The sequence below is a fragment of the Ambystoma mexicanum genome, chromosome 6q, assembly GCF_040938575.1.
Source record: "Ambystoma mexicanum isolate Mex_15411 chromosome 6q, UKY_AmexF1_1, whole genome shotgun sequence".
Lineage (NCBI taxonomy): Eukaryota > Metazoa > Chordata > Amphibia > Caudata > Ambystomatidae > Ambystoma > Ambystoma mexicanum.
Genome location: NC_090937.1, coordinates 36977655 through 37003773, shown reverse-complemented (window position 1 = coordinate 37003773; position 26119 = coordinate 36977655). Strand labels below are relative to the sequence as shown.

Below are 26119 nucleotides of genomic sequence, written 5' to 3'. Positions count from 1 at the left end.
TATGATGTGCCACTGGTGGTCGATTTAATGTTTTTAAACAATAGTTATGCTTGGGGGGGGGCCTTTAAGGTAAAGCAAGACAGATCACATGCCACCCACTAGCTATCAGCTCTCCGTCTCTGATTCTCTCTCTCTCTCTCTCTCTCTCTCTCTCTCTTTACTCTCAAAAGAGAGAACAAATAGTCAATTCCAAGGACAATCCGTCCTAGCTGGCAGTTTAGGCAGAAAACTATTGTTAATGTACTGTTGGTCAGGATATTGTAACAGAGAGCACACTTTCCACAAACATTGCAGGGTCGACCTGTGGCTGCACATCTTGGATAGCTGCACATTGTCCTTTGTGGGATCCATGTTGGCTGATGGGTGCAACTCATCGTGTGTAGATTACACATGGTGTGAACTTTGCCTGTTCATGATTAGTGCTCATTGATGGGTGCTCGTGGTTTATCACTGGCTCATAGCAAATGAAACCCCTGGTTTTCCAACCTTGCGACAGGCATGTTTTAAAGTGTACGTGAAATATGTCAAATGAAAAAGTGCGCATGACCATACATGTCAAAAATGTGCGCAACCCTCAGCTAATACCAGAGGCACAGACATACATGGAAAATAAACACTATTGGAAGTTAGCGTGACACACATGATATAAGCAGAGCAAGCACAAGCATCTTATATGTTAATATCCACAACAGCCATTTAACTTTCATCCACATTTTGGTTTAACATTTTCAGGGGCCTCATTACCGAAAATGTGTGGTATCGCAAATACATTTTGTGCATGAGGAAATTGTGTTTGTGCATTCAGAATTGCATTAACACAGGTGCTAATTCACTCTGCCCTACTGCAATTGTACATGCACACCCACCATGTATGCTACTGCAGATCGACGGTACCAAGGCCCCTTGTATTCACCTTGACCTGTTCAGTCCTCTTTGTTTGGCCACTAAACCTGTTGAATCATTATAGTGCTTCCTACACTGCACATCTCTGGTAACACCTTACATGAGTTGATCCACGAGGAGTGGAATCATGCATCATTTTCCTTCCAGAAAATGGAAGTAATCATCAGCGGCACCTTGGAGAATGGCAAGTGACAATAGGTTAATATGCAAATTAGCCCCCAAAAGGAGCCCTCAAATTGGGGGCTGCCATATCAGAATGAATCGCTGCCACTTTGCAGCAACTATTACAAAGTCACAATAATAAATTGACGACCAGAACCATGTCTGAAACACAGAGTTGCATTTTGTCACTGCCCTACACAGTAGACCAAAAAACTGAAAGCACAATATCTCTCTGGGTCTGAACACAAAAGAGAAAGTCCACAAAAAACGATGAACCTCATTAATGCATACATCGGATTCAAGGAGTTAAGAATGGCACAACAGTGTTATTGGCTACTTGTTTACAACAAAGCAACAGTTAAGCCAATGTAAACCAATCCTCATTTACAAACCATCGTGAAATCAACAGACCTGGAAGGACAATTGATTACTACATCCGTTCTGTATTCTCGCTGATTCCTATCTCTGAAAGTGGTCTTTGGTTGGTCAGCAAATGTACATATGTAGCATCTCCCACATTTGTGAAACCTACAGTTCTGCTGGTTAGGCAACTGTTACCCTTTTAACTCTGTACTGACCCACTTTTAAAGGGGCTTGATGACACAATATTACCTATCGTGAGCAAGGTTTAAGAAGAAATTGGAGGATGTTTTGTTAATACTGATGCCAACTCGGGATCTCCACATAGAAGTGGCCAAAATTTGGCAAAGATATTAGAGATGTCACAGTGTTGATTATTAAATCTGGTGATAAATATAATCTTAGTGTTTGGTCCAGATGTAAATATAGAATTTTGACAACTTGAGAAGACCGCGGCCCAAAACTTCAAAACTGAAAAAAATAATGCCACCAGTAACAACGGTGAACGCCAAGTCAGACGACAGCACACCCTAGAAGACAGTAAACATAACCAAGACGGATGAAGTATGAGCTACAACATAGATCGTCCGATCAGACGCCAGTATGCATCAGAATACAGCCTAAATCTCTCAGACTCTACAGAACTGAGCAATATCTCATAACCATTAATCAATACATCAAACAGCTGGACCCTGTGCTCATGGAATACACGGGGAAACTCCCACTTGTTTAACGACCCATCACCCGAATTCGACTCATATCAGATCATCTGTTTTCAAGAAACATGGCTTTCAAACACTCCATGCTGTGACAGCTTTCTAGCCTTCCTAAAGCCAGCTCCGACAAGAACCAAAGGAAGACCCACATCAGGTCTACTAACGTTAATCAAGATTGACCCCACATGGCCAATACTGCACAGAACAAACATCAACCCGTGGATACAAAATACAGTCATAAAAATAGTGACAAAGAAAGCCCTAGATCCTACAATAACGACATCCAAACAAGAAAGAAAAATTGCAATCATGAATCTGTACTGGAATCCAGTGGCAATCAACAACGAAGCATTCTTGGACGCTGTCTTACTAACAGTTGACAACCTCATTCTTAAACATACAAGAATTGATTTCATACTATGTGGCGACCTAAACCTACATCTATGGCAACAAGACGGACAACCAACTCCTAACAAAAAACTAACAATTTGTGCAACAAAATGGATTAAAGAAACCGGCATCCGCAATCTACTATCCATTGATTATCCTAAAGACGAAACAGGCAAGCCTCTTTCCACCTGGTCCGGAGGCAAATCATCTGGCATAATTGATTACATTTATCTTTCCTAAGAGCTGCAGTACAAACTACAAGCATAATCGCAACAACAAAGAGCGACCATAACCAACTTGTCGTACATGGACAAGAAATGCCGCGCCAACCTCAGCCCAATTGTCCTACCCCGCTAGAAGTCTGCACACAGCTGGGAAAAAATGTGCATAACCCAACAAGTAACAAGTTCACTGACAAGACAATTTATCCAAACTACCCTACCTGACGACCAGAAATTAAATTACGGATGGCTACTCCAACCTTACTACAAACCAACCAAACAGAATACTGCACAGACTCATCAACATTCATACAGCAAGGAGTTAGTTGAAAGAAAAAGGGCACTGAGGAACACAGTGCGGCAATTGATGAAAAAAAAAGACAAGGAATCCTTCGTCAAAATAAAAGCGGCCAAACAAACCTACAGAAACTGGATCAAAACGCACAACATGATGCAATTACAAGCAGATGCAGAAGCAGTCTTACAAACTTACAAAACACACAATCTTCGAGACCTATGGAATCTTCTGAACAACAATGCAGTGGACCAGCAAAAACTGACAGGAAATGTGACTGAAGATCGATGGATTGAACACTACACAAAAATATATAAAGCCCGATCATCAGAAACTGGAAAAAATCCACAAAAACAAAACATAAAGTGGACAGTAAACTGCACCTATCAGGACATTTTCGAGATGATCCAAAAATTCGTGCTCCAGGCCCTGACGGAACATCGAACGCAATGATAAAGAAATATCCGCACTCATGGTCCAACCTCATGAGGAACATCATCACGCTCATTAACAAGCTTAACCAGATAACAACATCATGGAAAACTGCAACCATCGTTCTTATCCATAAACAAGGTCCGAAGGACGATCTGACAAACTTCCACCCAATTGCGATACTGGATCCATTAGGAAAGCTGTTCGCATCGATTCTTCTGAAAAAACTTAATCAGTGGGCAACTGACACAAAGCGCTTCGCAATAAGACAAACTGGTTTCACCCCAAATGTCGGGACAAACATCAACTTACTATCGCTAAATCTGATAAAACATGATACAATCCACAGCAAAACAAAAATATACAAAAATCATGCAACTGTCCAGACCGACCAATAACAACGGGAAACAACTAAAAATCCATCTAAATGACAACCCCCTCGAAAAAGTGAGAAGTGACAACATTCAAATACTTCGGCATCCACATAAACCAATCCAAATCCGAAAAAGGGTGGACTGGAACAACGGACTCAATCTCTAGCAAGATAAGGCTGTATGATCCAGCGCAAATTCGGCAAATACTCTTTCAAACCAATAACAACATACTACAAGCAAAAGGTGATTCCGACAATAGTCTATGGAACAGAAGCCATGATACATGCAACGGACTACAGGTGGACAAAGCTGGAAGCCCTCTTTTGGCGTAAGATCCTACAGCTGCCACCTTCTTTTCCAATGCCTAGAATCAGACACGAAATAGCACTACAGTCCATCAGTTCAATTGTCCTATGGAAACAACTAGACCTATACCGCAAGCTCCTCACAGATGAGAAAACACCAGCAATACAAATCTTGAAGTTCCACGACGGAGCAATGAACAACACAATCCCCGCTCAATGGAAAAACAATTTGGATCAACTCATGCAAACAGAAGAAATTTCACATGAAATGCTTATGATGCGACCTCAACACGCAAAAACAAAAATAATGGAAAATGACTGGATAAAAACCCTTGAAGAAAAAACAAAATACTCCCTCAACCTATAATGCGACACAGACATTCGATCCATTAACGAACTACCAGCCTACCTGACCATCTTTCCTGATGCCAAAATCCGTGCAACACATCTGAAAGTCCGAACAAATACCTTACCCACACGCTTCTATCTAGCTAAAACCAGACAAATTGCTCCAACAGAACATTTCTGCCGCTTCTGTTTAGACACCCAAGAATCTGAAACACTGTTCCACCTACTAATGGAATGCAACGACCTTTCAGAACAAAGATCTAGATTCGGTATCTATTATAAAATCGGAGAGCAAACAATGGAGACAGAAGAAAGATGGATGGAGATGCTCAACGGCAAATCGCAAAAACTGATCTTAACATAGCCAATTTCTACAAGAAATTCTAGGTCTTGGTAAACCTGTAATAAGTTGAAAAGAAACCTTGGAAAACCGGAGACAAATGAAAAGTTTAAAAATTAAACTATAACATTTAAAAAATATATATATATAGAAATAGAACCAATGATAATCTAATTGTATACACTCTAGAGACTAAGCACAGATGCTCTTTCTTTTTCTATCAACCATAAGCAAAGCCTGTGACAAAAGTTAACTGGAATATCCTCTCTGAGGAAAATCTTTAATGCTACACCCTTTAGTTTTCTCATGTTCGTCTGAGAGGAACAATTGTGTTTACGATGGATTAACTGACTGTGCTGGATTCTATTGATAAGAGTGCAAATGTGTGCACTCTTGTGTAGTAAAACAGCAATCCTGCAACCAGACTTTCTGAATACAGCTATCTCCAAGCATCCTTTGTCAACATATATCATTAGATCTAAAACATCCTTAGGCGACCAACTGTAGCTCAGACTCAATTCAGCATTTGCATTGCAATCATTAAACTAGGTGGGGTAAGACTTCGACTCGTTTAAGGCACCATCTCAGATCAAGAAAAGATTATCTATATGTCTGAGCCAGAGGACCGCATGTGAGCAAAGATGTGAAATGCTCTCGGGCCAGGCGTGCGTCCTCTTCCTCCACCTCATGAAGAGGTTGGCATACGAGAGCCCACACCTGGTGCCTATAGCAGTTCCCTGTAGATGTTGATAGTAGTCTCCATCAAGCGGGAAGTCATTATGTTTTAAAATAAAATCAATCATGGCCAGCAGCATATTATTCTGATTCATCTGATAATCTGGGTATATTGTTCTGTCTCACCGGAGGGATGTGTTGTCTACTGCGTAGAGCAGTGATGCAATGTGGCCCTGTGTTTACTGTTAGACAGGATGTTGCCTCAGCTGAAAAATGACAGTCTTCCAGTCATTATTCCTCTCATGTTGCTTTGCAACAGTTGCTGCAGAGTAGCAAAGATGCATCCTAAAATGCCACCCCAACTCCCTACCGGAATGTATTTATTGTTTTATTTATTGTGCATTTGTAAGGCACTTATACATCAAGAAAATTGTGTTTCAGAGCACCCACAGGGCAACAAGGAGGGGACATGGGAATGAAGAACAAATACACCAATGAAAGATAGAAGCGGACCTACTAGGCCTTGTGAGCATTCAGAACGTGCAAGTGCAGAGAGAGAGAAGGGGTGAGGGAGTGGGGGGGGGTTAAGTGCTAGGTGTATCAAAAGGGAAATGCTAGGGAGTGAGCAGCTGTAAGTGTCTAGGAGGAGCGGTCAGATGCCAATAAATAAGTACAGGCCTGTGGTGACATATGTACGTGGGTTCCAAGGCAAAGTGCTGGAAAGGGTGGAGGCTGTAGACACTTGAGTGTGGGAGGCCAGGACCCGCGAGGATACATAAGGGCCCTGGTCACCAATATTAGAAACTGTGGGATTTAACAGAGGAGGGTGGAAGGGAAGGAGGAGGGGTAAAGAAAGGTCTAGAGGAGTTTCCGAATTGGAGGAGAGCCGGCTCAAGACAAAGAGGAAGGATGAGGCTATTCCATAGGAGGGAGCCTGCTGAGGAAAGAAATCAGCCACCAGCTCGCTGTTTAGCAAAGCACTAAACACACAGAGTTGGTGCTGAGGAACATAATGATCTGGAGGGAGAGTATTTAGTGAGAGCACGTTGTAGATAGCGTGGTCTCCGGACCCAGTAAGCCTTGTGGATGATGCAGAGGGCTTTGAATTTGATCCTTGCAGCAACCAGGAGACAATGGACAGTTTTTAGGGCCGGAGAGTTGCGGTCCCTGGGCTTGAGGCCAAGGATATGTTTTTCAGCCCTATTCTGGATTAGCTGGAGGGTTCGTAGAGAAGAAGAGGGTAGATTAAGGAAAACGCTATTGCAGCAGTCTAGCCTTCGAGAGAACCAGAGCTCTAGATACATCGAGCTTCTGGGGGAAAGTGAGGAAAGGAAGAATTATTTTGAGGAGGTGGAGTTGAAAGTGGGACTTCTTGGCACGGCCCTAATTGTGAGGCATGAAGGAAAGAGAGGGTTCCATTTGAGGGTTCTTTTAACAGGCTAAGTTACAAAACTAAATTGCATCCAAGATGCCAATGAAATGATGAATACTTCAATGTTTTGAAAATAAATGATGCAGGATACCACACCTTTAAAACACTAATACAAATATAACTAATTGTATCTGTGTGTGTTGAAAATGTTTCTCTTGTACAATTGCATATTAACCTCAGTATCAGAATAAGCCTGAGAGATCCGAGCAGGGCCGGTTCACAAATAAATCAATGTTCGAGGGCTGGCAAGAACCTCACATGCAGAGGGCAACCAAATGTGTCATGTTGGCACTAAAATCATCAACTATGGCCTCATTGCAAGGGAGTACGGGACCAAATTGTCACTTTGACGGGGGTGGCATGAAAAATCTGCACCGGCCCTGGCTCCCAGAGCACCTCTGAATCAAAAGTATAGTAGTCTAGAATAATCCCAATGAAAACTGTCATTCTTGCTAACCCAACTTTTCCCTTTTCAAATGTTTTAACACTCTCGCTGCTTTTTCATTGTCTCAGCAGAAGGGTGCTGGTCATCCTGTGGCTGTCCGAGCTACCTGTTATTTCTCGCATGCTGTAGGAATGAACTGTATAGTTACTGAAACTTTGCTTTCTCCCCCACCTCTTCATTTTCCCATTCTGGCTGCTGTAGTGGACATTTGGTCTGTGGGATGCATAATGGGAGAGATGGTGCGCCACAAAATCCTGTTTCCAGGAAGGGACTGTATCCTTGTGCCATTTGCTGCTGCTGTGTTGTCTGACGTGTTTCCTTCCTTGAGAATAGTGGGCCCTCACGTAGCAATCACAAAAGAGGCGGGGTAGGGGCGGGCTGCACCTGCATCCCAAGACCTCAAGGAACTCCTGAATGTTATTTGACTCAAAGACACAAAACATGTGAAAAGCATTGAACCTCTGGTTTTCATGTGCCAGAATCTGTGATGGGGTGTCATAGGATATTTGTACGAACTAACGCAAAATGGTGTGCAATAGAATGCAGCTGATAAAATGTTGGCAGCGGTATTCCCTTGACGCGATAATAGTGGTAGATAGAGGGCTATATAGGGTGGCGAGCAGGTGGCAATAATGGGGGTACAGGGGGTATCCCCCTGTGGAAAAGGGGGAATGCTGCTACCAAAAATGTAACTGGCGCCATTCTATTGTTGACTATTTCTCATAGAACAAGGTTATCGCTGTTATTCAGAGCCAGTCCGAAGCTGCAGAATAATATACAGAAGCATTCAGATTTGGTTTTCAGATTTCTGCTGGAAAAGAGGTGCACCGTACAGGGGAAAACTGCAAATCTAGGGACACTGTGTTGAACATGTACATTAATTTATTTGTTTTCAGTTTGCTGTCAAACATATCAAAACATACGACACTAAACTACATTCACTCAATTGCTTTTTCGTTATTTCTTAAGGTTTAGAAATCATCTAAAATATGAATTTCCCCCTCATGCATATGTCGCCTCAGTATTTATGTGTGCATTGATAGCAGGGTTTTCGTCGCCCTGATGCACATCTCCCTGACCCCCGCTGTGTTCATATCCCAACCCTTTCCCCTGACACGTGTCCCCAAGGCATGCCCTTTTGGTGTCTGTTGCCCGAGCATGCGCACAAGTCCAAAAGAACAGTCTCGGAAGCATCCTCTAACTCTAGTGGAGAGCCTATGCTCAGAGACCGCCACTTCCCACTACTCAATACGCGGTGGTTCGCTTCCCAGGCCAGCATGCGCCTCACCTGAGTTGTGAATGCCTCCATCTGTGCCGGTCCCGCCACTTGCCTACATTGTTTGGTGCTGTCCACCTGCCCGCTCTAATTATTCCTCCTTACTTGTCGATGCTTCTGCAATCTTTTCCTCCACTCCAAGCGCCATCGTTCATTGTGATATTCTTTGACACAGTCAGTGGAAAGATCTTAATATTTAAATTGGAATGTACTAGTGTACCTGCATGCACTACTGTATGAAGACCCACAACATAGTGAGTAGCTACTTACTTCTTACCAATACCTTTCTTTCTCGGTATTCTTCCTTGCAAATGCACACAACCCGTGTGCAGCATTAAATAACGATCCTGCTAATGCCCCACAATCCCATACAATATACCAGTAAGCTTCATTTACGGCATCCCATGGTCTATATACTTTGATCGGGTCTCGTATGTTTCCGTCTGTTTTAACGAGAAGCAGCTATGTTCTTTATAGGGCACTGCACGGCAAGTACAATACTGATTTATATGACATTCCTTGTAAACGGTAAATAATAGTGCACATAACTACCCAGTTAGACTAGTGTTGCTCTTCAGAGGCTGCAACTTCATAGTAGGTTTTTGTCATTGTCATTCCATTGGCCTAGAGCCGTGGAGAATATTGATCAAAAAGAAACTCAGGTACAACAATGTAACAACCGTACCAAGGATTCTTGTTTTAATATCAATGATAATATAGTCCACACTGAAGACCCATTTCATAATATCTATTCCATGGCAAATACGTTCTACCGTTTTAACATCTTTCAGTGATCATGTGTCAGATTACGAGTATGATAAATAATCATCCTGATTCCAGAGTTGTATGGTACCCATGAAGGTTGTGCACATCACAAGTTCAAAACATAACACAGTATTGCTTCAGATTTACTCCATTTTAAAATATCATTCCGCTCTAAGTGTTCTTGCCTGTGAACTCTTCAAAATTAATACCATGTTCGTACATCGAAGTTGAGTTCTGCCACATTGGGTCTCGCTCAGGCAATATGCACAAATGCACAACTTGCTGTAGCTGCAGTGGTGTCCTGGAGTACTCCTCGTCTCGTCGAGGAAGTGTGGTAGTCCCTCTACAATATCTACTAAAGTGGTAGTGTGTGGTATAGAGTGTATCAAAATGCTGATCCAGGGCATACAGGATCAAATGTGTGCCTTCATAGACATAGTAGACAGACTAATGTGGTTTTGTGCTTGGTTGTGGTGAACAACTGCAGAAAGTTGAGTCTTTCCTTTGCTTTTGTTAGAATATGTGTTAGCATATGATATGTGTTATGATATAATAACATTTGACTGACCATATCACACTCTTCTTAGCAGGTTATTTGGCCAGAATGTTGCTACATCCCCTTAATTTGAGGACATCTATCTACCTTATCAGCGGTTATCTGCTTGTCAATTTCTTCTCTCTTGATGAGCACTTTTGCAAATTCTCTTCTTCCATTGTTAGTGTTGTTTCCGTGCAGGTCTCCATTGTATGTTTGTAGTTCTAGAATACACAAGGGCATTGCCAATTTGTTCAGATAACTCTTGAAAAGATAACAGTTTAAAAATAATTCCCTACAATATGTTAATGTGATTAGGTGATCACTGAATACCGTTACCTTTAATGGAACTTGTGCATATCAACCCAGTAGTCATTGACATCACCAAGAGCGTGAAGTGAAACATAAGACACATGTTTTCTTGAGAGAGAGCGTATGGGTGTCCACGATTCTTTCTTCTACTATTCTAGCCTATGCCTATTGCTGTGCCAAGTTTAACAAGTTACAATGCTTTGCGCTAGGTTTTTTTGCCCAAAGTATCGGTAAAGTCTGGCATCAGATTCTTTGGAGATTATTGTCTGAAACCCTGCAGTCTCTAACAGTGAGCTATCAATTAGCTACGAAGCGGCAGCTAATCTACCCTCAGTCGTTTAACATGTTGTTGTGAGGAGAGCTGAAAGTCATTTTGTCAAAAAATAGAGACTAGCGTATTATTTGAACTACGTCGGGCTCGTTCTTTACTTAGGTGCTACACTACTGGGTACTTGAGACGGGCTCTCATTGGTATTGTCCCGTAATGTTCATTTGGAGGAGAATCCATGATTTGTTTATAGTATAGTAAACATAGACAAGTTATCTGTTTCTTCTAATTCTAAGTTCAGTTTGCTTGTATCATGTTAGCCAGGGGTAGACAAAAGTGTTGATCCAAAAGAAAACAAGTCGATACCTTAATTAGGCTAACAACATTATTTATTTGCAAGATTGTGTGGTCTTTGACAACTTCCTCGTGCAAATATGAAATGACGCATTTGAAAAACATTCAACTTGAAATAACCCCTCCAGCGATTCTTTATTTCCATATCAGTGCCTGGCTTTGAACCTGATTATGCAGCTTGTTCAGATAGGCAGGCAATATAGATGTTGAAATATTTCACACATTGCAGTCTTTACGGTTTGAGTGGTGCAATGTGTTAATTGGGGCAGGCGGTGACTGGAACTAAAGAGAAGGGAACAGAGAAAATAAATACAGAGCCCTACCTGCTAGAGTGCTCTCAGGATGGCAGGAGTGGATAGGACAGTGTGGGTCATGGTGCATGCAGTCCTGTAGAAGCTTTTTACATGTTAGACAGGTACCTTTGCAAGGTCAGTGTTGGCAAAATCACCCACATATCAGGCTTGTGCCTCTAGAAAATCAGTAGGGTGCAGGCATACCCACTCATGTGTTAGACCTTTTGACTAGTGAAGTCTGGTATGGTAAGTTTGTGTCAAATACCAAATCGGGATTTTGTTTTATTGCAATCATTACAAAAGTGTGGGGTCTGACATAAGACAGGGGCCCGACATGAGACGGGAGCCCTCACATGTCTTTGGGAAGCCTTTGAGGGTGGGGCTTTTTAGGGCTGATAGGAATGGTCCGGCAATGAGCCATTGCCTTCAGAAAGCTGGTGGGTTTGTGCATTGTCAGTCTGATGCCAGTAAAGGGCGTTTTCGAAAAATGTATTGAAAGTGTTGTGTCGATATTTTGTGATCTCTTTATGTCTGTGGGAAGAGAAAGTTTTTAGTTGGGGCAGTGACCTCTGAAATCACATGGCTGTTCAATGCACTTGTCAGTATATGGCTTTGTCAGACCTGAAATAATCCCATAGTAGAGACATTTTACGATCATCCAGGTTATTAATTTCTTCTGAAAATTGCTCACCAACTGGGTCGCCTTTTGTCTATCGTTTGATACTCTGATGGTGGAGGTTGGTATGCTTATGTAGTTGTTGTTGTCCAATTTTCCCTCAATGCCTCCACTACCCGGGCATTTCATGCACATAATCACATATACCATGTCGTTGTATACAGATGTAAAATGCTCCATAGTTTGCAATTCTGCCCTGTGTGGGGTATCTTGATTGTATCTAAAATATTAATATGTTGATAGGTGAGGCATCTCTTGTTTTTTCATAGTATGGTTCCATTTCTTGTGCTATTTGTATGTAGTGTTACAGATGTCACAGAAATAACTCAGAGACTTTGAGACAGTTCAAGGTGTTTTATTTATTTTGTGGGACTTCGGGCTGCCTCTCTCGCTCTAGTCTTGCCACAACCTTTGCCCCTAACCAGGTGCCTGGAACCCCCATTTGTATTACATTTCCTAAACATGGTTCACTAAATGCAGGCTATCTAAATCCCTAAGGGACTTCCTAACGCTTCCTACTCTATCCAAGGATTAGTCTTCTAATGGGGATTTGGATAGTGCCGTTGCCCTCACTCTGTTGGATTCAGCCTAGTTGAGTCACGCCCCTCACCTCTTCTCTTCTACTCTTGCTACCACTCCCCTCTGGCTTATTCTTCCCACCGGTTCTCCATCCCTCAGATGTATTTGTATTTGTATTTATTTTATTTATAAAGCGCAGCCAGGCCCAGGGGCATACGGGCGCATAAGTTAGATCTGGTTACAGTTGCAATTGAAAGCAGTCAATAAGGGTTACGTTACATTGCAGTTACAGGTGGGTACAAACTTAGTCATGCAAATGCATATATACATAGTGTAGTATAAGTACATTAATTACAAAAGTGTGCCAGTGACAGTCGATCATGCTGGGATCAGGCGGTTAGGCTGTCATAGAGTCCATGTTGTGAAGCCAACACTTCGTGTTATGTTTTAATAGGTTAAATGAAGGTTCTGCTCGCAAAAGCGCAGGTATTGTGTTCCATAATTTAGAGGCTTGTACAGGGAAGCTAGCACCACCTGAGTTATGAAGTTTAAATCTCGGTATGGACATAGTGTTAGCTTGTCCTGCTCTAAGTGGTCTTGAAGAAGTGTGAGGTGTAAGTTGGTTGGTGAGGTAGGCTGGTGCAAGGTTGGCCCTGGCTTTATGTGTAAGGGCCAGAGTTTTAAGGGATATTCTGTGCTTGACTGGAAGCCAACGTAGTTTGCGTCTGGTCTCCGAGATGTGCATCTTTTTGGGGATGTTGAGGGCAGCTCTGATGGCATTATTTTGAATTACTTGCATTTTGTTGATATTTTTGTAGCTAGTGCCTAAGTAAAGGGCATTACAATAGTCTATCTTGGATAGGACTAATGCTCTAGCAAGAGTAATGCAATTGGGTGAGGAGATGAACGGCCTACATGCAGTGATCAGCTTGCAGGTGTAAGCGGCTGATGATGCTACTGCATTAATTTGTTTGGAGAAGGATAAGGTGGCATCGATGTAAACCCCAAGGGTTTTGGTGTTATTTGACACGGGGATGAGATTGCCATCTATGGTGAAGGATTTAAATGCAGGATTGAGATTTTTGAGTTTGGCGTGAGTGCCAAGGATGATCAACTCGGTTTTTTCGTCATTGAGACAGAGTCCATGATGTGCCATCCATGCTTGAATTACTGAGTAGATTTCATTAAGGGTTTTGCTGTCTGTTTCATAGTTCCCCGAGATAGGAATGAGTATCTGGGTGTCGTCCGCGTAATTGGTATACGTGACACCCAGATAGTCAAGGATATCAAAGAGGGGCTTTGTGAATATATTATAGAGTGTCGGGGACACGCAAGAGCCTTGCGGGACTCCACAGGGTACTGGTGAAGGTTCAGCAGAATCAGTGGGAGAGAAGACCCTCATGGTTCTGTTCGCCAAGAAGGAACTGATCCAGGCTGCGGCTGCGTCTGAGAAGTGTGCTGCAGTTTTCAAGTGGTGACAGAGTGTTTGATGGTTGACCAGGTCAAAAGCTGCTGACAGATCAAGCAATAAGAGGAGTGCAAGTTTACCATTGTCTTTCAGGATTTGGATCTGGGTAGTGAGATCTATTAATGCAGTTTCCGTACCGTGTCTCTGTCGGAAACCTGACTGCCTAAGTCCTAGGAGATTGTTTGATTCTAAGTAGGCCTGTATTTGTAAATAGGCTGCTCTATCCAGTATTTTTAATAAGAAAGGTACAGTTGTTATCGGTCTATAGTTAGACGGGTTGGCTGGATCAAGAGTAGGTTTTTTAAGGAGTGGGATGACCCACGCATCTTTTAGGTTATCAGGCACTACTCCAGTTTTGAAGGAGGCATTGATGAGGTTGGTTATGAATGGTGCCAGGTCGTGCGCAGCAGCTTTGATGATCGGGGCAGGGCAGGCATCACCTTGGCAATTTGAAGGTTTAAGTTTCCTGATGATGTTTTCTACTTCCCAGATTTAGAGGGGTGAGAAGCTGAAAGGTTTACAAGTTGACTTAAAGGTAGGTGATTTGTTAGGTAATTGTTTGTAGTCCGGGTCAGCAAGTAGCAGGGATTTTTTTGCGTTGATTTTAGATTGTAGGCGAGCTATTTTATCTAATAAAGCCTTCTGAATATTACTACACCATAATGCATCTGTAACACATTTGTCTATGGGGGCAATGAGGGATTCTAGTTCTTTCAAAATCTTAAAGAGTTCCTTTGTGTTGGATTCCGCTTGTGTAATACTTTTGTTATATGTGTCCTTTTTAGCAATAAAGATGGCTTCTTTGTAACTAGAGGAGGCTAGGGTTAGCTCAGTCTTATTGGATGCTGTGGGATGTTTTTTCCAATGTGACTCTACGGTTCTCTTAGCTTTGCGTAATTCTCTTAGCTGCGGCGTGAACCAAGTGTTAAGGTGACGCTGTGGTTTGGGTTTCCATAATTTTAGGGGGGCAATGGTGTTTAGTGCTTTAAGTATAGCCTGGTTGTAGATATCCACTGAGACTGTGGGGTCAGCCTCTGAGTTGATATTGTTCAGGATGGGGAGTAGTATGGGTAAGAGTTTGTCAGGTGTAATATCTTTCTTATTTCTCGTGCTGGTGGCTGGGGCGATGATAGGCGCCAGGTGAGGTGTATTGGCTTTGATAGAGAAGGTTATTATGTGATGATCCGACCAAATGCATGGGTCATTGGATAGAAGGTCAATAGAGCAATTGAGGTGAGTGATCCAGTCCAGTGTTCTGCCTTTGAAATGAGTGGGCTCGTGAATAATGTGCGTGTGACCCAAATCCGATAAGGTGTTAGCTAGGTCATGGGCGTTAGTGTTCTTAGGGTCGTTAAAACCAAGATTAAAGTCCCCAAGTAAGATCGTTTGAGAGTTGGGTTTGGTATCTGTGGTTATGAGTGATGCAATGTCCTCTATAAAGGAGGAGATGGGACCTGGTGGTCGGTAAATAAGGTGCAAAGATGCCGTGTGGTTAGGTGATAGAGGTAGCTTAATAGAGAAGGATTCAGCAGAGGGGATTTGAGCGTCCTGGATGACTTTGATGTCGAATGTATTTCTGAATATGATGGCGAGTCCACCTCCCTTCGTTTGAGTGGTGTTTCTGTCACATCTAATAATAGCTTAATCATTAGGTATAGCAAGGGCCAGAGATGGACCGGAGGCAGCATTAAGCCAAGTTTCCGTGACTGCGAGGAGATCGAGCTTTTCGTGAGATATAAAGTCAGAGATGTCGAGAGCATGGGCAGGAAGAGACCTAGCATTCACCAAAGCTGCTTTAATGAGTTTGTCTTTTTGGGAAGATTTTTCAGGTGGTACAGGTAGGTCGTGCAAATGGGTATGGGCTAACTTGACTGAGTCAGTGGTCGAATTGGCAGGGTTGTGGTCAGTATGCAAATGTTTCATGCTGCGGGCTCTTAATCTAAAGTTTCTGGTTAAGATGCTAGGGTGGAAAGAGCATGGAGAGGTAGGTAGGCTAGTTTTAGAATTCAATCTAATGTTTCTATTAGAAATGCTAGGGTGGTGGAAGCATGGAAAGGTAGGTGGGCTAGTTTGAGAATTCAATCTAATGTTTCTATTAGAAATGCTAGGGTGGTGGGAGCATGGAAAGGTAGGTGGGCTAGTTCTAGAATTCAATCTAGTGTTTCTAATAGCCGTAGTACAAGGTTGGTTAGGTGTTGGTCTGGTAGCAAAGTGGCGTATCCAGAGTGCTGGATCATCCAAATACGGGTTAGCAGGTGTCATGGTGCTAGGCCACGAGGTGAGGGTGGTGGTTAACATGAGTGTGCAGGTGTAAGTGTCTTGACTAGGAAATGGATTAGGTTGACTAGTCCAACGTCTAGTGTAGATATACAGTAGGTGGATGAGAGTAGATAGGCACCAATACATGATGTGGGCAGTGTTGCTAGTAAGCAGGGGTTGCAAATGTGGTCTATTGGCGACCATAGGCACAACACAAATCAATCAAATGTGGTCTGTAGGCGACCATAGGGCACAACACTAATCAATCAAATGTAGTTTGTAGGCGACCATAAGGCACAACACAAATCAATCAAATGTGGTCTGTAGGCGACCATAAGGCACAACACAAATCAATCAAATGTGGTCTGTAGGCGACCATAAGGCACAACACAAATCAATCAAATGTGGTCTTGTAGGCGACCATAAGACACAACACAAATCAATCAAATGTGGTCTGTAGGCGACCATAAGGCACAACACTAATCAATCAAATGTAGTTTGTAGGCGACCATAAGGCACAACACAAATCAATCAAATGTGGTCTGTAGGCGACCATAAGGCACAACACAAATCAATCAAATGTGGTCTGTAGGCGACCATAAGGCACAACACTAATCAATCAAATGTAGTTTGTAGGCGACCATAAGGCACAACACTAATCAATCAAATGTAGTTTGTAGGCGACCATAAGGCACAACACCTGATGCAGTGTGGCAGCATCTAAGTACAGAATAGTACATAAGCTGAAGAGGAGTTAGGCATCGCCTGGGTTCGGGTAGGACACTTAAGCTAATAATGCAGAAGGGCAGCAACTGAGTTCCGAGTCGTGCCTAAAGCTACAAAGCTAAAGTGTATTCTAAAGGTAGTAAGCCTAGAGTCTAATGACTATAGATATAGGGTCTAATGGCACCACTGGCTGATCCATGTGGTGTGACAATAGTTGCTTGATAATTCTTAGCAACAATATAATACAGCATACTATGTAGACATCACATTGATCAGGTGTGGGTAGGTCACGCTCCTTTAGCAAATACACATCGGCAGGTAGGTTTTGTCTGATTTAAGAGCAGTGAGTACATTCACACATTGTCATCACACTAGAGTTGTGCACATGCATACAAGTCATGTGTCTATCAGGTAAAGTTTAGCATTATGAGCAAATGGATTGTTCATGAAAGTATGCGGCATAATATTTCTTTTTCAAGCATGCGCTTTACACAAATAGACTTAAAAGCGATCGGCAGTAACGTGGCAGGGTATAACAATGCTAGATTTTGTAGGCCGTGCAGTTCCTAGCAGGCAGCTTACCGGCGGTGGGGAGCGGCGCGCAGAGTTAGTGTTGTGTCGATCATTGGTACGTGTGGGAGGTGCGACAGTAGTATAAGGCATCCAGGCAGTGTAGGAGGTAGTTTAAGCAGGTCTGCCACCTGGCATAATCAGGTCGCCTAGTCCTGGCGTCCCGGGGCGAACAGGGGTAGAACAGGGCCTTTTTCCTTGGGCCTTCTTCCTGGTACCGGCTTCCGCCTACCGGTGCACAAGATTGGTATATGAGCAAGCTGGTTGCTCAGCAACTAACGGCAGCCTCGTTTTCGTGCCGTGTTGCGGCCACCATTTTGGGATCAGGCAGGGTCTTGGGACAAAATGGTGGATCTCCTGTGCCGGAGTGTGCAAATGCACAGATAAAGCTCTGGGAGGCGACGGGGCTCAGCATTCAGGTGCAGCTGGGTACAAGGAGGCTAGATAGCCATGATTTAGCCTCACCAGATGATTTGATGCCGTAGATGGTAGATGTGTGATGGTCAGGCATCGCAGGCTTGCTCTGCAGGAGTGGAACACTACGGTGAGACGTCGTCGTGAGGGGCAAGGAAGGGCTCCAGCCCTCTCACCCTTCTGTGAGCGGATAAATGAGGCTCACAGGGTAGAACAGGGCCTTATTCCTTGGGCCTTCTTCCTGGTACAGGCTTCCGCCTACCGGTGCACAGGATTGGTGTATGAGCAAGCTGGTTGCTCAGCAACTAACGGCAGCCTCGTTTTCGTGCCGTGTTGCGGCCACCATTTTGGGATCAGGCAGGGTCTTGGGACAAAATGGTGGATCTCCTGTGCCAGAGTGTGCAAATGCACAGATAACGCTCTGGGAGGCGACGGGGCTCAGCATTCAGGTGCAGCTGGGTACAAGGAGGCTAGATAGCCATGATTTAGCCTCACCAGATGATTTGATGCCGTAGATGGTAGATGTGTGATGGTCAGGCATCGCAGGCCTGCTCTGCAGGAGTGGAACACTACGGTGAGACGTCGTCGTGAGGGGCAGGGAAGGGCTCCAGCCCTCTCACCCTTCTGTGTTACTCCCGTAGATCTCACCTCCAGCCTTGGATGTTAAATCTTCTCCTACTCCTCTACTTCTCCTCTCCACTACTAGTCTCCCTCTTCCCACTTCCAATATCTCCCTACTTTCACTACTACTCTCCCTCCACCACTAAAACTCTCCCCCACTACAATTCATCTCAAACTACTACTACTCTCCTCACACCATAACCACTCTCCTGACACCACCACAACCCTCCTCCCACCCCTACTACTCTCCTCCCACCCACCACTCATACTCTCCTAAAACCATGCTTACTCTCCTCACTCCAAAACCTCTGCCCCACACAACTACTACTCAGACACCCTCCTTTCACCCATTCAATTAAAATGTAATCCTTGCTCTATCCTTCTCTACTCACTCATCCCACAAACACACACATTCACATTGAAGAAGCACTGACACGCCTAAGCCAACACCTCACCTGCTCCACAATTGTCCTCCACAATCTGCTGTTCCCTCCTTCCTCTTGCTGGTATCTTGGCAGTCACCCACCATCATCTTTAACCTCACCCGAAAATCCCACCTTTTCTGTTCCCATTCCTTGTTTAAGTGTTCCTCCTGTGAGGTTTGGCCACCTTTAATTAACCAATCTGGCCCTTTCTCCCTTCCCGGGGCATGTATATGCAGGGAAAAATATTGAAAAAGGGGCTAATCACTGTCCACTTTCTCTGCGCGGGTTGGATGGTTAATGAACTTGTCTGCCTAGAGAGTCCAATGAACCAGTTCATGTTTGGGGCACGTTCCCATGTATGTTTGGGAAAATGTAGACCCTCTTTGTCTGGTCTAGGGGACCTTTGATTGAGGGTGCAAACTTTCTGGCTAACTTCCCTTTACTCGCAATGCGGGTTTCTGCACAGCTACAGTGGGTGCCTCTCTCGCTGGTAGGTGTGCTATAGGGATCAGGTCTCTGGGGGGCTGTGGCTCTTCTTTCCATCTCTTCCTTCCTGTTTGGAGCTTAGGGCTCTGATCTTATTTCTCTTAATTGGCCTTCTTCTTTGTTTTTTCTCGGCATCACTCTGGGGCTTCCTGAATGTAAAAACAAAAACTGGACAGTACCTGAACTACGAGTGAAGGCCGGAGATAATGGTCTGCAAACTAGCATACTGAGAGACAGGAATTAGGGCCCCTCTCTGGTAACACCATTCCTTTCAAGGGAAGGCTTGACTTTGGGTTCCTCCCTGTTTCTCCCACTCCCCTTAAACAGGGGTTCCTTTACCCTTTTGAAAAGGCACAATACTGGACCTTGTCATAGTAGATCACAGCACTGGATTTTATCTAGCGGAAACTGCTCTACAACCACATAAGTGCATGAGTTAGTGAGTCAACACAGTTGCTGACAAAGACACTGCAATTCAATGATTCAAAGTAAACTTTATTATTACCATACTCAGTGGGAGTAGTTCTGATTTATTACATCGAATCTGAGCATAGTTAGGTATAATACAACAGAGTATTACTTCCTAAGAAAGATCAAGTCTTCCATCCCTTCCAACCTCTTTTGTTCTGCTGTACAGGACTTGGTTTTATTAGACATTGATGGAGGTGACGCTATTTTGACGGGAGTCGCTAAATTTGATTTGCTACCTCTGAGATAATGCGGCTCACCCGGTAACGGGAAAAAGAAATTTGGATTCACATCTCACCAGCCTTTGCTGAATTACACAGGCTTCCGTTCAAAGAGATAATGTGCTTTAAATTGAGGTATATTGCATACAAAGTAGTTGTTCTACTTAAATTGTCATATTTAGGAAATACATTTAAAATGGCCAGTGCAACTCACTCTGTACGGAACAAATCAGAACTTTGTCTTGAAATCCCCAAAGTCTCTAATGCAAAGACATCCAAACAAGCATTTCTGGTTGGCGTCCCCATATTCCCGATTTTTCTGACATTGGGTAATAGGTTTGCCACCTCCTCCTCACTGATTTTTCATAAAAAGTGAAAACCTATTTGTTTCCTTAAGTGTCTATTAAATTTTTGGGATTGCTGACTTCGCGATACTGATCCAATTCGTCTGTGCTGTGCTCTGTTGCGTTTGGGGGGGTCCTGGTGCATTATAAAATCTTGTAAATAAATAAAATAAAGATTAAATAATGCAAATTTACATCATATCTCATGAAAAACAGAGCAATGAAATCCTTATAAATATGGTTTAAGAATCGCAGTGCATTTAACAGATCAACAATGCATGTATACTTCCTTTAATGCTGTTTGCTAGCGAACAAGCAAACTTTTAGCAAACGACTTTCGATTCTAATTATAACTGATATGACTGATTGAACCACTTGCACAACTCATTTCTAAACAATTACTGAATAAGAAAACATAATTTGTTACTGAACAGACGTTAACTCTTAAATGAGATTAATATTGGCTGGAACCACAAGTCTCGTCTGTTTTTGTCGTCACTTAGAGAGTGAACTCAGACTGTCGCAGGAGACTCCATTTGTTGAAGATTTAGTTAAACTAGCTTTAGCAGATACAAAATAATGTCTCCTATGCTGGAAAGCTTTAGCCCTGCATGAATAGTAAGTAAGCAAAGACTGTTATCCTGCTTGCGTAGCCTGTGGAAGAGTCTATTCCTTAAATAGTATCAGGGAATGTTATTTTGTTTGTAAATGTTCACTGCAATTTTCATGTGATTGCTATTAATCAGACTATCTGACACTTTGAACAGCAGTAAATTGGGGTTTATCGCACTATCCAGGCCATTGTCCAGCTGCCATGAACAGCAAACCAGATATGCACAGATGTTTTTGCATTAATGGCTCTGAATAATAATCTAACAGTTACTGCTTTGACATAATATACGTGAACTAGGACATTTAGTGTTCCAATTTGGAACCCGGTTTGAACTTATTTCTTGTAAAACTTGGAATTTGCCACGGACCTCTGTTTCTCTCTCCCATCCTTTCATCCTCAATGGTGTAGGAAAATTAGCATCTGTTGAGCTCACTATTCCCTCTCTGTTATCTGTTGAAAAGCCCTGTGAGCATTCATTAGCAAAACCAAGTGGTTCGTCTAATTCAATGTTCTCATTGGTTCATTCTAGCGTCTCAGGTCCATGGTTTTTGCTACTAAATGGGTCTTTGTTCTTTATTCCTTTTCTTTCTGTTTTTTCACTCCCCCAATCCTTTCTTGCTTCCCCATCTCCCACGTTTTCTTTCACATGAATGACAAATCGTATATCCACTTCTGCTTGACGATAGCCAGATACAGAGCACTGATTTGCCACAATTTACGGCTATTCATTATAATTAACACACATTTTGACTACCTACACATTTCACTGAGTTGAGCACCATACATTTTACAGCTCGGTGTCCCCTACCATGTCATGCTTCTAAACCAACAACCCTCGCTTCAAATGATTACATTAAAATATTATGTTTTAACATTACTCAGTCTTAATTATTTAATGAAAGCAGGTACATTGATAACAGCTGAATTAGCTGCCTGCCAACAATTCACCAATATGAGGTTCACATTTATAACCATATTTTAATTATAGTTCCAAAGATAAATATAATTCCTTAGCAGAACATGCCAGAATAATGAACAATAATCATAATATTCCTTTCAATCTGCATATTCTTAATCTGAGATGTTTAAAGTGTCTACTGGTATGAATCATACACTGAATAATAACAGCCAGGCGGATACTGCTGTGAGCCTTAAGACCTTCAGACCTCACAGTGCATTCTCTGTGTTCCCCCTCAATCTCAAAAGAACTGTTCGCCATCCTACGAGAACTAGAGAACCTGGTCAGTCCCAACACGATCACTCAATCAGACAAAGATTGGTGTACTACCATTCATAATGCTCTTACCAACAAGGTCAACCTACTTAATTAACAGAATGAATGCCCAAAAAATCCAATTTTCCTCCATATCGCCCGCCCCCCACCACCTCCAACCCCCATCCTGCCCCTGATATCATAACCTTCTCCTTCGTCCAAGTTTCAGAAGAGCACGTACTTAAGTCTATTTTAGCCCTCAATCTGTCAAACTGCAAGGGGGACGCCTGTACACCTCACATTGTAAAACTATGTCCCCCTACAATCGCTCCAATCATTACCGACTTTGTGAATGCATCCTTTAAGACCAGCATTGTTCCTAGCTGCATCAAGTCTGCCTGAATCACCCCTCTACTAAAAAACCGACACTTGATCCTGCCATACCCACTAACTACTGCCCTATCACCACAGTACCCTTCCTGCTCAAAATCCTCAACTGTGTTGCTTACACCCAAGTCCAATGCTTCCTAAAAGCTAATCTTCTTCTTGGCCCAAGACAATCAGTTTTCTGGTCAAACCACAGCACTAAAATCACCCTCCCAGACCTTAAAGTATAGTTAGACAGTATCCGAGATGCAGGGAATCTGGCCATTCTCCTCCTTGAACTGTCTGTCGCTTTTGACTTGGTTGACCAGGACATGCTCTTCCAACACCTGGGTTCTCACTACCTCTTCTCCTCTGACGCCATTGCCTGGGTTAAATCCTTCCTTGGAGAAAGCACCTCAAGGATTGGTATCCTTACATTTTATCCCCACCAAAAATATTGCCGTATATATGGTCATCTGGAACACCAATGGGGGATCATTTGTGGGAGCAGGGGTTATAGGGGTGTCCCCCACACATTTAAAAATAATGCTGTGGTTGCCGGGGGGGGGGTCCTGCGCAGGGTCCATGGGCCTCATTACGACCCAGGTGGTAAGTTACCGCCTGGGCCGTGACTTTACCACCATGGCGTAAACTACGTTTACGCCATGGTGGTTGGCGGACTTACCGCCCCATTCCGACCTAGGCGGGGCGGTAAGTCCCCAATCCCCATTTACCCTTCCCCATTCCCATTTTTGCCCCATAGGGCATAATGGGAGTGGGGAAGGCGTTAATTACGCCACCGTAAATTACGGTGGCGTAATTAACTCCATGGTCCCTTAGCGCCATGGATTTTAACACCTGCTAAAAGCAGGTGTTAAAAGCGCCATGGCGCTAAGGGACCTCGTAATTGGCGGTAAGGGGTCGGCGCAGCTAACGCTGGCGTTAACCCCTTACCGCCAGGGTCGTAATGAGGCCCCATGTCTCTATATTGCTGCAAAAATATGGCGATACATTTGTATTGCAATATTTTTCCGGGGATATTAACACATGGAACCCAAGGATCTGTATTGGAAATTCAGCAGCCCACAAAATCCCAGCACCACCATGAGTCGCCCAAGGCTCTTGACTGTCTCCCACCCTTTACAACTCCTATACCAACCCTCTGTTTGACATCTTGGACTCTCACGATATCACATACACTAACTTTGCTGACGATACTCAAATACTCATCCCCATCTCCGGCAACTATCTTTAGCACTCCATCATCATCAGTAAGATATATGCCACCATTCAAAACTTGATGGTCTCCCACAATCTCTGTCTTAATGATGATTAGACGGAACTTCTGATTGTGGGCTCTCCCTTCCACCTCAGAAAGCTTTTGCATTCCTTTTCTGCTATTTCCATTGATGGCACCTCCATCCCTGTCCTCAAACAAGTGAAAGCACTGGGGGTCTACCTGAATGCTGAACTTAACATGTCCAAACACATCAATGCTCAGCTAAATCTACTGCATACACATTAAATCTCATCCCCATGAGCAGACAATTCCTTTCTCCACCCAACTGTCTCATCCTGGCTAGAGCTCTCATCATCAGCAAACTTGACTATTGCAATGTCTTCCTCATGGGCACTTCAACAAACCTATCTAAACTGCAACTCCACCAGAATAAAGCCCCCCGTGCAGTCCTCAGCCTGCGCCGTTCTGATTACATTGCAGCCTCCAGACGCAAAGCCCATTGGCTTCCCATTAAAGCTTGCATTGAGTTTAATACTCTGACTGTGGCACATAGGTGTATTTACAATGTTGCCGCTTCCTACCTGAACAAGAGCATCTCATTGAAACACCCTGCACATACTCTCTGCTCCTCGCACAGCACTGTGCTTGCTACTCCAAGATTTTAAAAAATCCAGAGCTGGTGGCACTAGCTTTACTGTTGCTGCTCCCACACACTGGAACTCTCTTCCTCCTCGAATCTGAGTTGAAACCTCCTATGCCACCTTCAAGAAACTTACCAAAACTTGGTTCTTGAACAATTATGTTTAATGACTCTGTCTCCTGCTCCTCTTCCTGTATGATTGTGAAATGTCTTTTTCCACTGTTTCTTTGTACAAACACTGTGATACCTCTGAGTCTGGGTGTTACAAAAATGTTATAAATAAATAAATAAATAAATAAATAAATACATAAACTTCATTCATGACTGAACATGCTGGCAGTGTCTTCTCAATACAAGAGGCATCCACACATGCTCCCTCAAGTTGGGTAGGAAAAATGGCCTCAAGACCCACACATTTAAGACAAAGGACACCCCGCTATGTGAAGACTGCTTCGACACTAGACCTCTTACTGCAAAACCTCTCTGTTTGATGCTCCATTATCGATTTTTAATGTGGTTCATTTGTAAACTATGACCTTAATATTTAATACCCAGGATTTGTATGAGATGCACTTGCCTTAGAAGTGCTTCCCTGAAGTTAAGTCTGTGTAATTGTGGTTCCTACCCTGCACCAATACATGTTCAAGATAGCATCTCATTAAGCCTTGGGATGCCTAGACAAGTATGCATTGTAAATTAGGTACTAGGTGTAATGAATGGCTTAATGACACTGCGTTTTGTGATCCTACAATTACATGTATCATTGATATTAATCACCAAGCAAGATTAATGTGCATTCTGCAACTTCTTTGTATATGTTGCTGATAATTCAACGTATTGCTTTCAGGTCACCCAAGTTTTCTTTCATTGTGCTATTTAAGATGGCTTATTGACACACATGATCCGATTCCTCATCATCGTTCCTGTTCATACATGCTGCTTAACTTTATTTGCTTTATAATCACCCATCTTATTCACCTATTTATTATTTGCTCTTAACATAGTTTACACATATATGCAGCATTGCAACTCAAAACAGACACAGGTGTGATATAAAATTACGCAGTGGTTTAGCATGGCTTCCAGCTTTCAACATCTCTATGCTATGAATGCAATAGTTAGTGTTATACTTCATGGGACTCATTTGCACAACCAGATCCTAATTAATTTGACTGAAGTTGAAAACAGGCCTCAGGCCTCATTGACACAATATTGCTTGTGATTAACGCTTGGGAGGTGATCTCTGGAGGTATCCCAGCGAAAGAAAGGACACAGCCATATTTCCTCCTGGGCGAATGGCTCTCTCCCAGTTCACTGCCACGGTCACACTTGCACCATCCCTACCCCACTACCACCATTACCTGCTGATTCTACTGCGAATCCGTGCTTGGTGCTCTCTCATCCAGCTTCAGGCAATCCTCCCAAGTGCTCCACTGACAACCATGGAAAGAGAGAAGGGACTAGGACTAGTTCCCATATACCTTTTTCAATGTCGGCCATTTTCTGTTCTAGTATTTTGTCAAACTTGTTGAATGACTGCAGACAGCATGCCGGGTTGCTAATAGCTAAAACTCTCTCGGTGGGTGGCATTACCGTATGGTAATGGTGCTGTGACACTCATTAGGAACTTGGGCCCCGGGCCAATACAA

General features: G+C 43.2%; 1 protein-coding gene across 15 annotated transcripts in view; it reads left to right on the top strand.

Moving 5' to 3' along the window:
• Window positions 1–26119, top strand: part of MAPK10 (mitogen-activated protein kinase 10) — a 928972-nt gene that overhangs the window by 603187 nt on the left and 299666 nt on the right. For 12 of the 15 annotated variants that reach the window (XM_069630428.1, XM_069630424.1, XM_069630420.1 and 9 more), the window contains exon 9: window positions 7600–7671. The exons of the other annotated variants lie outside the window; for them this stretch is intronic. In XM_069630428.1, the coding sequence (XP_069486529.1) occupies window positions 7600–7671 (72 nt within the window). The remainder of the gene's footprint in view (window positions 1–7599; window positions 7672–26119) is intronic. 15 annotated transcript variants of the gene reach the window in all.